We start from the raw sequence: 12,741 nt of genomic DNA, 5'->3' as shown, positions 1-12,741 counted from the left end.
GGAAACCATGCCACTTACTCAGAAGCAATCTTTTTTTTCCTGGGTAGATCCAAGGTAAGTTTCTTTCATAAGAGTATTTAATATTTCAAATTTAATACGCATTGCAGTATATGATGAATATCTCTTTTACATAAAGTGAGTTTTACTGACCATTAAACTCTTATGTGTGGGAAAAGAAGATAAACATTTTTTCTCTAAAATATTTCTGCATGTATTGGTGATATAGGCAAGACAATCTAAATATTTTAGCCTGTTTTATCTGAGATTGTAATAAGAATGCTAGGTTTTCGGTCACTGTGATCATGGTTATAATTTGATATCTCAGGAGTGCAATTTAAGCATGTTGTGTACATACAGAGTTGGTGGTGGTGGTTGTCTTTTAAAGCCGTGCTAAATTAAGAGACTTCACTGTAAGGTTCACTAACATTCCTTGTCAAGGAAATTACATTCTTTAAAATAATATTCTAGTAAGGGATGACAGAGAGAAATTGGTCCTTCTTTTTAATGTTTTGTTTTTCTTCATCTTCTTTTATGTCTTAACACCTAAAAGTTGCCTTCTTTCTATATTAAGAAGTCATTGTTTAACCAAATATTTGGCAAGTAAAAATGACCAGAAGATTATTATAATATAAGAAATTACTGATTTTGAATATCTTTTATAAGAAGGATGAAGAAATTGGTAGAAAGGGATTCTCATCTAACAGATGATGTTGGTATTGGAATAAACATCCTCATTGTATCTTAAAATATAAAACTGTTAAATATGAATATTTATCATATTCTGTGCTCATCATTTATGTTAAAGTTGTATGTTTATTATGACTTTATTATTTGAAAACATTATTTGAAAACTTTCCTGTTTTTTCCTCTCCTCCCCTTACTTTTTCTCCCCTCACCCTCTGTCTTCCCTTTCCCTCCCTCTTTCCTGTTCTCTCTTTTTTTCATGAACTCATCCTCAAACACTGGGCTTCATTCTCCCTGCAGCTTTCACCAGAAGAGGGTTATGTTTCTGCTAAGGAGGATTCTTTTCTCTACCCACCACATTCCTGCGAGGAGGAAGGGCTGGCTGACAAAGCCCTCTTCAGGGCTGACTTGGCTCTGGTTAGTGGCCACAGCTTATCAAGCTTTCCTTCAAAATCTTATGTGTCTTATTTTTGCTTTTCAGAATATTCTACAGTCTTGCTATATTGTTCGTTATGTTTTGGAAAACTGGGCATTTTGCTCTAATTTCATACTTGGGCATCTCCAGGCATTCTTTAACTGTTTTCAGTATTCATTCATATATCAGTTGTTTGGCTTCTTTTTAATGAGGTAACAGGTATATTATTTCATTAGATGTTAATAATGTGTAAATCACATAAATTGGTTCAGTTATTGATTAAGAGCACAAAAGCTTCCAAAAGAGGCAGAACTCATGTTTCCTATGAATACATGTATGTTAACATTACTGATTTACCAGAAACTTTTAAATTAAAATTTTATTTTTACTTGATCTATATAAAATCATTCATTGTAATAAACATATTTAGGGACCACTGGGGGCCACTTTGTTGGGTAAATACATGATTCTTGATCCTGAGAACCTTATTGTCTGGTAGAAGAGCTAATGCTGTGTTAACAGTTAATAGTTAAAATATAAAACTAAATACCAGATATAAATATACACGTGACATTTATACAATATAAGTGTAACAAATTACACATCCTATTCCTAGTACTTCCACCATTGAAGCCAGGTTCCTGACCTAAATTTTTCTGGGGAGAAACATTGCTCAGTGTAACTAGAAAGGAATATATATATATATATATATACTTTTTTTTGCGGTACGCGGGCCTCTCACTTCTGTGGCCTCTCCCGTTGCGGAGCACAGGCTCCGGACGCGCAGGCTCAGCGGCCATGGCCCACGGGCCCAGCCGCTCTGCGGCATGTGGGATCTTCCCGGACCGGGGCACGAGCCCGCGTCCCCTGCATCGGCAGGCGGACTCTAAACCACTGCGCCACCAGGGAAGCCCAGGAATATTTTTAATACATGTTTTAGTGGTGTTGGACTAGTGAGAGGTTTAGAACCTGTGAAATTCTCCATTAGGTATTTATAACCAATTGTGCACATCGTGCTTTAAACTGGAGTATGAATTATTTCTCTGATTCCAATAATCCTAGTGTTGAAGGAGATAGTTCTTCAGTATTAAAATACTAATAATATTTCTATTAGTATTTTTCAACTGTCAGCTCCTGAATTAGCCATTTGGAAAGTTTTGGTGTATATTGTAATCAGTGCAATAATTTCACATTATAATATTTAGCATACCAGGTAACATTTGGCTCTATTCCCCGTGGGCATTATTACCACTTCAAAACTGGATAGCTTAGAATGCTATGAACTACATAAAGTACTATGGTATAAATCTATTAAATAGTACCCAGCTATAGTAAATTATTTTTGAAATGTTGTAGGACACAAATATATCACTGTCTCTAGAAGTGCCCCAAGAAACAATTTTCTCTGTAGATTTTACATGGCATATTTGAATGTTCTTAAATAAATGCCAGTCAAAAAGAAAAATTAGACCCACTTTTACGTGAGTTTAACATCTTACAACGGTAATAGCTATGTAATCTTGTGTTGGTCACTCACTCTCTCTGGGCCCTAGTGTTTTAATCTCTAAAATAATTAAATGAATTGATTATTTGGATCTCTCTTAAGATTCTAGGGCATCAACGATAAGCATACAAATTGTTCTTAGGTACTCTTAAATATTTATTATAATCCGCGACACTCGGCTTAGTTAATACTATCTAGATAGCAAAAGTTAAAGATTTACTATTTAGATTGTTGTACATAATGTGCATCTGTAAAGGGTAAACCTCCACATAGTCAGTAGTAACTTTGAACATGTATTTAAAATATATTATTAGAGAGAGGGTCACTTTAAAATGCCCAACCTGTATTCTTAATCAGGTTTTTGCAAGAATGTGACCTGGTATAATGTTATGATACTTTTCTTGGCTAAACACGTAAGTCGAAATCACAAAGAAATAGAACATAAGGGTTTTGGCCATTAATTTAAATACTGGTAATATTAGAGAAAGGTAGTATTTACATCATTTCTGTCTGTTCTAAGGTGTAACTGTGAGTGAATTGTAAGAACAGCTACAAGCTCATCATGACTTAATTGTTTCACTTGGTTCTGCGACAGAAAATAGTAATAAGATTTTTTTATAAAATGTTGTGAAATTGGCTAGCTCACTCTTTCTGAGTTTTCCATCAGTAGACGTTTATAACTTACAGCTTCACTATAACCAGATCATAATAAGGTCCCGTGTTTGTTAATATAATTTCACCATGAAATCACAGATATTATTTTTGATTTCCAGTGATCACCATAAAATTCTGGACCTGTAACTTGAATGGTTTTAAAATCTAGTTAAAGGATAATTTAAACAAAATATATTGTTTTTTGAGCTTTACAAATAGATAATTGCTTAGCTGCCTTGTTGAATAATAATTTATTTTAGTTGAATAGGAAACGTGATGATCTCATTCATTTTAATATAAAATTCTAGGAATTTGGGCAGCTACTTTTTAAAAAAAATGTGAAGTGGAAAAAAGTATGTTTTTAATTTATGGAAATATTTATACTTAGAATTGCTCCAAGCCCTTTGTAAATTGTTACCTTTTGCCCTTTTATTGATGGAATAAAGTAACCTTCTATGCTAGCACCAGTTTGTCCTTGTTCTGTTGCATTAGTTAGTTTCTGATATGTTGAAGAGGGTGAAGAGGTCATGTAGAAAATAGAACAGACAAAAGAATGAAAGCAGTATGCCCTTTAGTCTCAAGTGGAGACTTTGTCATATATGTATCAGAACAGAATTCCCAACTAATATTATTGTTTTTATTCCTAGGTGGACACAAATGATGCTGACTTAGCAGATGAATCTGCCTTTGAGTCTCAGTACTCTCCTGATAACGACAGTATCTACTCCACTCAAGCCTCTATTTTATCTCTTCACAGCAGTGCTTGTAGTGATAATCTGAATTTTGGTCCCTCCCTTCCATCTTCTCCTCCCAAGGTACAAAGGAAATGCCATTTTATTTATGGGAAAACTTTGTGCGTAATTTCCCAGAGGTCATTGTTAGTGGGGTGTTTTGGGAGGGGCATGTTAGAGACATTATGTTTTTCCAGTCAGGGATTCATTATGAGATTAAAGTGCAGTTTCCTTTAGGTAGTGTTAATTGGGTATCTTGTAGACTCCAAGGGACTATTTAAATCTAGGTTCTGTGATACAGCGTGATAGACACAAAGGTTCAAAACTTTGATTAGGATTTGCATGTTAGACAGAAAAATTTTAATGAAATGTAGTTCTCAAATTGTGTTCTTGGCGGTGTCTACCTTGGAAAAATTACAAGAGTTACTTTATTTTCTTAATGGTTTTAAAGCTGACTTTCATGGAAAGTTGGACAGTAAAATATTCCTTTCATTAATTTAATATTTATTAGCTAAGTTAAAGTTAATGCTGTCTTACGTTTTTATATAAAATGATGCCAAAGAATACTTTATATAAAAACCCCAGTGAATGGCAAAATTATGTTTAAGTCACTGGATGCGAATGGAGAATTTAGCTACTATTTGACATGTCTGTGCCATCTAAATTTTAGAAATAGATTATTGGTGTAAGTGCCCCACCCAATGCTATTTATTTTCTTGATGACACACTCTATAATGTTTATTAAGTAATATTTTAAAACTTATCCAGTCTTTTGGGTGTGGAATGATATCTTACTGTTTGAATTTGGAGCTCCTGATTACTGGTGAGGTTGAACAGGTTTTCCTGTATTGGCCATCTGGTTTTCACTTCCACCAATGGCCTCTTCATATCTTTTGGCCATTTTTGTGTGGAGTTGCTTGTCTTTCTGTTGATTAGTTGGAGTTGTTTATATTTTCTCAGAATTGATATAAAGAGCAATTCGGTGTATATTTATGAGTATATGTGTGAGTGTGTATACTTTAAAAATCTGAAAATGTGTGGGAATGATTTCTTTCAACTTCAGGAAAGAAGTTATTCTTGGAGAAAAAATAAAGCATGGGAATTAGCTCTATCTGTAACACATTATATCCTTTAAGAAGAAAGAGAGATTGAAGAAAATATGCCAAAATATTAATGTCTGTTAAATCTGGGCAAAGGGTTTATATATGGTTATATTTTCCTGTGTTGGAAATATACTGTAAATAAATATAAAAATTAAGATAAAAGACTGAATAATAATTCTTTCTTAAATATATGAAATATATGTTTTTCATGTAAATTCAGTGGGAAGGGAATCTGTATTTATGTATAAGTTGAAAAGTGGAATTTCCATAGGCCTTGGGCAGTTTTCCTCCTTTCCTGATTAACAGGTAACTTTTTGGCCAGAACATTTTCAAAGCATTTTCTTTCATGTTCAAGGTGCACCTGTTACCCTTGCAAATGATGCTGGGTAATCTCCTTGAATTAGTTTGCAAGGTATAATCTTGAATAGAGCAGCTGTTCCTCTCTCACCACACCTGAGACTGTCTATCTGACTGAGTACTTGTCTGGAACATATTCCATCTTTACTGGCCTCAGGGCTGGAAGCTGAGTTCATCTCCTCATGGAATCTCCTAATCTGCAGCATAGCACACTCCTTCTTGCCAGTGGGACAGATTGCATTGTTTACCTTAGTAATTGTTACTTAAAGGGATTACACAATCTGGATACTGAGAAGCATATATTTTACAGGGCAAATGCTGGCTGTATGCAGCACAACGTATTGGCTTACTGAAGTCTGTTTGTCGTTTTTTTTTTTCTTTTCATTAAACAGTTTACTCTTTTGTTGAAGCAAATTTTGGCAAGCTGGCCTATTAACTGAAATATTTAATCTACAAAACAACAAAGAAGATATTAATGAGGGTGTTTTAAAACACATTGTGAAACTCCTGTGTGCTTTCGGTTTTCTTAGAAAGTAGGGCTGTTTGTGTATCATGGTAAAGCTCTGCAACTTTTTTTTTTGGCTTGTTTGTTTTTGTATTTGTTTTGTGGCATTTTTTTAGTACCTAGATATTTTACTGGAAAAATGAAAAAATTAGATGATTCATTCATCTTCCTATTACTTTGCACTAAATTTATTTTAAAAAGAATGACAGTTTGTTACAGAATATAGAGTAGACCATTTTTCTTAAAGAAAAGTGAGCTTACTTTGGAATTCTTTAATTGATAAAATCATACCATGTATGATACTTAAGAAAAACAAAGAAGCTTCCATACAGATTTGAAAGAAGGATATAATAGAGTGTGAGGATCTCAGTGATTCCTCAGGCTTTTGACTTTGCTAATTATGTAATAATCTCGTAGCCTTAAATGGTGGCTGGAAATGCACAAATAATTTTACCTCTCTCCTTTACCTTGATGAGAAGCCTTTGGACCATTGCTAGGTATGCTACTGGAAGCTCCAAGAGCTGATCACCCAGAGCAGGGACTCATCATGGAGGGAGGTCTTCCCCCTAAGGGTACAGCCTGGGCCATGACAGCTGCTTAGACGGCATAGGGCTGTAGGCATATGGTAGACATCCTTTGCACAAAGTTCTCCCATTTGGGGGATCATTCTGCTTTTTTTTTTTTTAAAGGAGTTATATTTGCTTAATTTGATTAATTATCATTTAAGGACTTAAGGGAAACAACCATTACTCAAGAATCTGAAAAATATGGCCACTTCAATGGTATTTGGATTAATAGAATCAGGTCACTGAAATGTGGATTTTAAAGGCAAGAAGCCAATGGGTTTTCTCATTATTCTAGGTTTTAACTTTTCGATTAATTTTTTTTGTCCCCCTTTCTTTGTCACCCCAAGACATAATAGAATGCAGAAATAATTGTTTTAGAAACTTACTAAATACCTGTAGACTTTCGTTTAAAAGCTCAGTATAGTTTTGGGGAAGAAGATGCTTTCATTTATTTTTCCCTATTTTGGCTTAAAAGTACAGTCAAAAAAGATTCAGTGGCTATGTAATGAATCTCCTCTTCTTATCCACAAGGCCATGCCCGACATTCCCTAGTAAACCCACGTTCTCACTCTTGCTCCAGGGATGAAATGATTACCAGTTTGGTGCATGTCCTGCATTGCTGAATATTGGACCCTCTAGGAAATGCTGTTGTTCCTAGTGCAAGTTGGACTTCATGTTTGTCACGATTGAAACCCCTCCTCATACCTTGCACCCCAAACAAAACTAACGGATTCCATGATTTTTAAAAAAAATCTATATATTTAGAGGAACAAGTCTCCACTTAGTGTTTTACTGGAGCATAAAATATTGCTGCCTTCACATTTAAGTTTAACATGTTGATACCATTTTTTAATTTTTATTTTTTGGAGAAAGGGTTAGTCTCAAAAGCTAATTACATCATTCTAGTCAAGATGATGAGAGTGATTGTGGAAGTCTTAGTGACAAAACTGCAAGCTCGCAAAGGTATGAAAGATGTTGCCTTTTCCCTCAGTAGGGTAAGAATACAGATAATAAAGGAAGGGTACCTTATCTCAGAAAGAGTGGGAGAACAATTTAAGTTGGAGCAGCTGTGCTTATGATATATTTTTAAAAATATAGAAGGACTTCTGTGATAGTTATTACTGAAGAAAAGCAGGTTGTGTCCAGTGAATGCTTAAGTATTTAGCTCGTCTATGTAAACATATTCTGTGGGTAAATGATGTGCCCAAGTATAACATTATATGCATTACGCGTAAAAAAAAAGAGCTACTTTCAAATATAATTGGCATTTTAATTTAACCTTTCCCCCATTTTCCCTAAGAACAAGAATGTGAAAAAAAGCAGAACAAGAATAGGAGGCACCTATTAATATGGAATTTTGAAAGACTTCAGTTTAGATACCAAGTTGCACTGGGAAACCGTAGTTATTTTTGGACATCTTATGAGGGAAGAACTGCTTTTCTTTTAGATCCATGAGACTTTTAAAAATAAAAGTCGGTTGTTCAGCAACTAGAAATGTTTCTGAAGTAGGCGTATGTTGTCTGCTATGTTGATTAGCTCTTTCTTTTCTATGTGCCGGTGTTAACTCCTTCATGAATAATTCATGGAGATTTCTGTTATATGATTTATAGTAAACCCCAGCTAACAAGGGCAGCTTGACCTCTTTTTGTGATGAAAAGTAGTTTTGATTGTCATCTTTATTTGAGAAGTGGTAGGGATGATTTACTGATAATTATTATAATAATTAATTTAGTAATACAGAAGCTAACCAATTCTCTAGTAAGTACGTTGTTTTGTTTTTTTCATAAGACTAAAATAAAGTTGGTTGAATGAGCCAACAGGTTGTTATTTAGGTTCTAGGAGTGTGGAGGATGATACTTTCTATCCTTTGTTCCTGAGGATTTTAAAGATGGTATTTGCTTATATGATATTCCTACTTGCCTCAGTGCTTTATACGAGGAATATTTGATATTTCCAGAGAGACGAAAACTTGATTGAACAAGAGGAATGTAATAAACTGTGTTGGAGCCATTGATTACCACCTTAGAAAAAAAAGAAAGAGACCCATATCTCACACCACACCCTGAAATAAATTCTAGATGGGTTAATACTGAATCTGCCAACTAACCATTTATAAAATTGGAGAAAAATACTATAAAGCATTTCATTTACTCTGTGCAGAGGAAGGAATTATGAAGCAATATATAAAACCCAGAAGCATAAAAAAATTGACAAATTTGATTACATAAAGAATTTCATAAAAAATTACATAAACAATTCTTGATCACATAAAGAATTTAATTTCAGCATGTATAGGTATATAACATATACAAACTTAAAAGACAGGTGACAAGGATTTCCCTGGTGGCGCAGTGGTTAGGAATCCACCTGCCAGTGCAGGGGACACAAGTTCGAGCCCTGGTCTGGGAAGATCCCACATGGAGCAGGGCAACTAAGCCTGCGCGCCACAGATACTGAGCCTGCGCTCTAGAGCCCACGAGCCACAGCTACTGAGCCCACGTACCACAACTACTGAAGCCTGCACACCTAGAGCCTGTGCTCCGCAACGAGAGATGCCACCGCAATGAGAAGCCTGTGCATCGCAACAAAGAGTAGCCCCTGCTCACTGCAACTATAAAAAAGCCCATGCGCAGCAACAAAGACCCAACGCAGCCAAACATAAATAAATAAATAAACTTATTTTAAAAAAAAGACAAGAGACAAACAAGCTTGGAAAATACTTAACAGTATATATCACAATGACTTTATATTCAGAATATGTCAATGACAACATATTTACTGACAAGGAAATCTCTCATGTTAAGATATTAAAGATACTTCAGAAAAGCAAGTAGAAATGTACTACTTAGTATATAGTTTAGTTTAGATTTTTAAAATGAACATGTATATGTGCATGTGAATGTGTGCATCTGTGCTTGTACATATGTGTTAGACAGATACATAAAAAATTTGATGAATAAACACCCAACAGATGCCAGCCCCTTATTTCTACTGAGGAAAGGACTGGATGAATGAGCCATAAGGGAAGACTTGCATACTATACCCTGTATGCATACATAATATACCTCTGTATGGCCTGAATCTTTTTTGAGGATAATGTATTCATACCCTAATTTTATACTTTAAAAATGTCAGTAAAAGGATTGAAGGAACAATTAATACACTTATTCAACAGCAGTTCATGGAGGAGCACTGCTTGTCCAAAGCACATAAGTGATGCAGTATATGGGTTGTAAGTAGATACATGTATTTATGTAGATCTGTAGAATTTTAGAGTTTCAGGGAATTTTAGAAATTATGTAACATAAAGCCAAGAGAGGTTCTGTAATATATAGATTGTTAATAAGAGAGTCTGGATTAGAACCTACATCTTATGACACCATTTCTTAGTACTATTCCTTCTGCTACAACTTGCATAATATTTGAGAAAAATTTCCCTATAAAAGTATGAATTGTATGACTTCCTTTTCAACTACATAAATACCTACAAATCCCTATCCAAACAGCGTTTTTCTTGGAGGTTCTTATAAATTGAAATCAATTAATGTCATACTGTTTATCTTTGAATTTTATAATGAATAGAAACTTTCAGACAGATTGGATATGAGATACTTTCTAAATGAGATTTAGAAATATATACTTTTCCTATATGTATTGAACTCTGAGTAATTTTATTAGTAGAACAGAATATTACGTCTTAATGATCTTAAGTACTAATATATTGTACTAATATGACTCAGTATGAGATGTATGATTTGCAGGAAATGTATTCAGAATCATTTATAAAAATAAACGTGTTTGGACTATCAACTAAGCAAAGAATGTATGTTTGCTGATACTTCTTGAGTAATTAAAAATTATGTTGTGTTTGTTTTTCACTAAATAGTTGTTCATTAAGATCTTACGAAATGCATTGATGCAGTTCTGGCCATAATTTTTATTTTTTGTTCTTTAATCATCAGGATGTTACTGAAAATTCCTCAGATCCAGTACTTGACTTGCATATGTCCTTGGAGGAGCTATATGCCCAGAATCTCCTGCAAAGACGGGATGAGAGTCCGCCTTCAGTGGACTTGAGCATGGGGACTGCTTCTGGCTTTACCATAAATGATTATACACCTGCCAATGCTATTGAACAGCAATACGGATGTGACAACACAAGAGTGTGGACTGAACCTCACCGACCAAATGAAGTTATATCAAGTGCAGAACTGAGTTCTCCTGTGCTGACTGATTCAGCTGGAAAGGTGACATTCTCAAGAGACGGTTTGTGTATGATGATGAGGTTGGGGACAGTGAGGGGTTACATTATTCTGGCTCATCTGGAGCCAGCGCTTTCCTGATACTGAGATTTTCAGAAGACAACCTATGAACTTGTTTTGTTTGTAGGTTCTTGCTGAATAAAGCATAACCAGTTAGAGAACATGGGTGATGTTGAAATCACGCTCCAAAGTCTAGTTTTCCTTTCCACATGACTTATTTTTATTTTCTGACAGGGCTCCAAGTTCTTAATTCAACAGGGGTCCCTGGCCTCTGCTGCTGAGTGTGTCATGCTCCAAACTATATCCAAAGAATCTTTCGAGAGGACTATTACAATAGCAAAAGGCAATTCTAGCCTGGGTAAGTTTCTTATTTTCCACATACACCTTTCCTCCCAGACCCCTGGCCAAGAGGAAATATTGAACATAGTTTCAATGTTTTTGAGTATAGATAAGATAATAGATGTTGTAAAATTTCTCGTAGGTTTTTTTTTAAGCATTTAAAAAATTTTCATTTATTTATTTATTTTTGGCTGTGTTGGGTCTTCGTTGCTGTGCGCGGGATTTTTCTAGTTGCAGCGAGCGTGGGCTACTCTTCGTTGCGGTGCACGGGCTTCTCATTGTGGTGGCTCCTCTCGTTCCGGAGCACGGGCTCTAGGTGCACGGGCTTCAGTAGTTGTGGCACGTGGGCTCAGTAGTTGTGACTCGCGGACTCTAGAGCACAGGCTCATTAGTTGTGGTGCACGGGCCTAGTTGCTCCAAGCCATGTGGAATCTTCCTGGCCCAGGGCTGAAAGTCGTGTCCCCTGCATTGGCAGGCAGATTCCTAACCACTGCGCCACTAGGGAGATCCCTCCCTTAGTTTTTTTGGTTATTCTTTTTATGTACTTATTATTTTTATCTGAAATGGTTAACAGGTTGTTTAATTCAGACTAGCTTATAACCCTCACTCTCCTAGTTATTTACAAGTATTCCTGAGCCTCATTTCCATTCAAGTAAAAGATATACGAAGCGTTTATGTATGATACAGCAAATCAGAAAAGGCATCCTTAGAAAATGAAAAGTCAGAGATTTGGAATTCTAAATTCTTTGGAAAAGGAAATTATTAGTTTCTTTGAATGCTACCAGTTATGCATAAGTCAGTTTGTATTTAATTTCTTTCATTTGCTGAAATAAAGACTAGAAAGACAGGAGGTGCGCAGCCACCAAAATGTAAGTGCAGTTGTTCAATAGTCCTTCCCAGGTGGCGGGATTTTTGTGTCCTCTTTTACCTATACAGGGTTGTGGCTGGTTAATAATCCCAAATCGCCTGAATTGGGCAAAGAAGATCCGCTGTAGAAATAAAATCCTAATTACAGTAGCTAAAATTATATCCAGGTAGATCACATTTGTTCTTTTGAGTTAAGCAGTGACATGGCTCAGCTCTGTCTTTAGGGCTCGGTGCCGATCAGTAGGGCCATAAATCAGCTTCCCTGGAGGTCTGATTACAGCTGAAGACTCTCTGGTTAGCTGTGCTTCAGAGAGCTTTTTCCTCCTTCTAGGATGTAGCCAGCCAGCACCCTTCACATTGGTGTCTGTGGTGGGGTTTAGTTTCCTTGTTAAATTCTGGACTTGGCAGAGAAGCCCAGCAGTGCTTAGCTGGTGACTGGGATTCCGGTCTCTGCCTCCTTCTAGATTTTGTTCCATTTGCTGGCAGCTGGGCGCTACCAACAGCAGCTACATGGAGACTTATAGCAGAGAATTTCTACTTAATTAGCTTTACTATTTCTTATATATTACATTTAATAGAATAATATATAACTTAAGCTACAGAACTTTCTCTAATTCATTAATTATGGGATATGTACTATAGATAACTAAACATGTCAAAAATATCTCATCTGCTAATGCAGTGTTTCTGAAAGCATGTTGCTTACAATACTAGTTTTGTAGGCTGTTAATAGGAGTTATTAAATGGGTTCCAA

At 35.6% G+C, this 12,741-nt stretch overlaps 1 protein-coding gene across 8 annotated transcripts in view; it reads left to right on the top strand.

Moving 5' to 3' along the window:
• The window catches only part of MPDZ (multiple PDZ domain crumbs cell polarity complex component), a 166,856-nt gene that overhangs the window by 89,805 nt on the left and 64,310 nt on the right, over positions 1–12,741 (top strand). For 7 of the 8 annotated variants that reach the window (XM_027105869.1, XM_027105867.1, XM_027105864.1 and 4 more), the window contains 4 exons: positions 985–1,101; positions 3,905–4,072; positions 10,482–10,766; positions 11,016–11,139. In XM_027105869.1, the coding sequence (XP_026961670.1) occupies positions 985–1,101; positions 3,905–4,072; positions 10,482–10,766; positions 11,016–11,139 (694 nt within the window). The remainder of the gene's footprint in view (positions 1–984; positions 1,102–3,904; positions 4,073–10,481; positions 10,767–11,015; positions 11,140–12,741) is intronic. The other variant, XM_027105865.1, reaches the window with a different exon arrangement.

The sequence above is a fragment of the Aethalodelphis obliquidens genome, unplaced genomic scaffold, assembly GCF_003676395.1.
Source record: "Aethalodelphis obliquidens isolate GAN/ISIS:26980383/991018 unplaced genomic scaffold, ASM367639v1 scaffold7, whole genome shotgun sequence".
NCBI lineage: Eukaryota > Metazoa > Chordata > Mammalia > Artiodactyla > Delphinidae > Aethalodelphis > Aethalodelphis obliquidens.
Note: the sequence above shows the minus strand (reverse complement) of the source record. Positions and strands in the feature narration are given on the sequence as shown.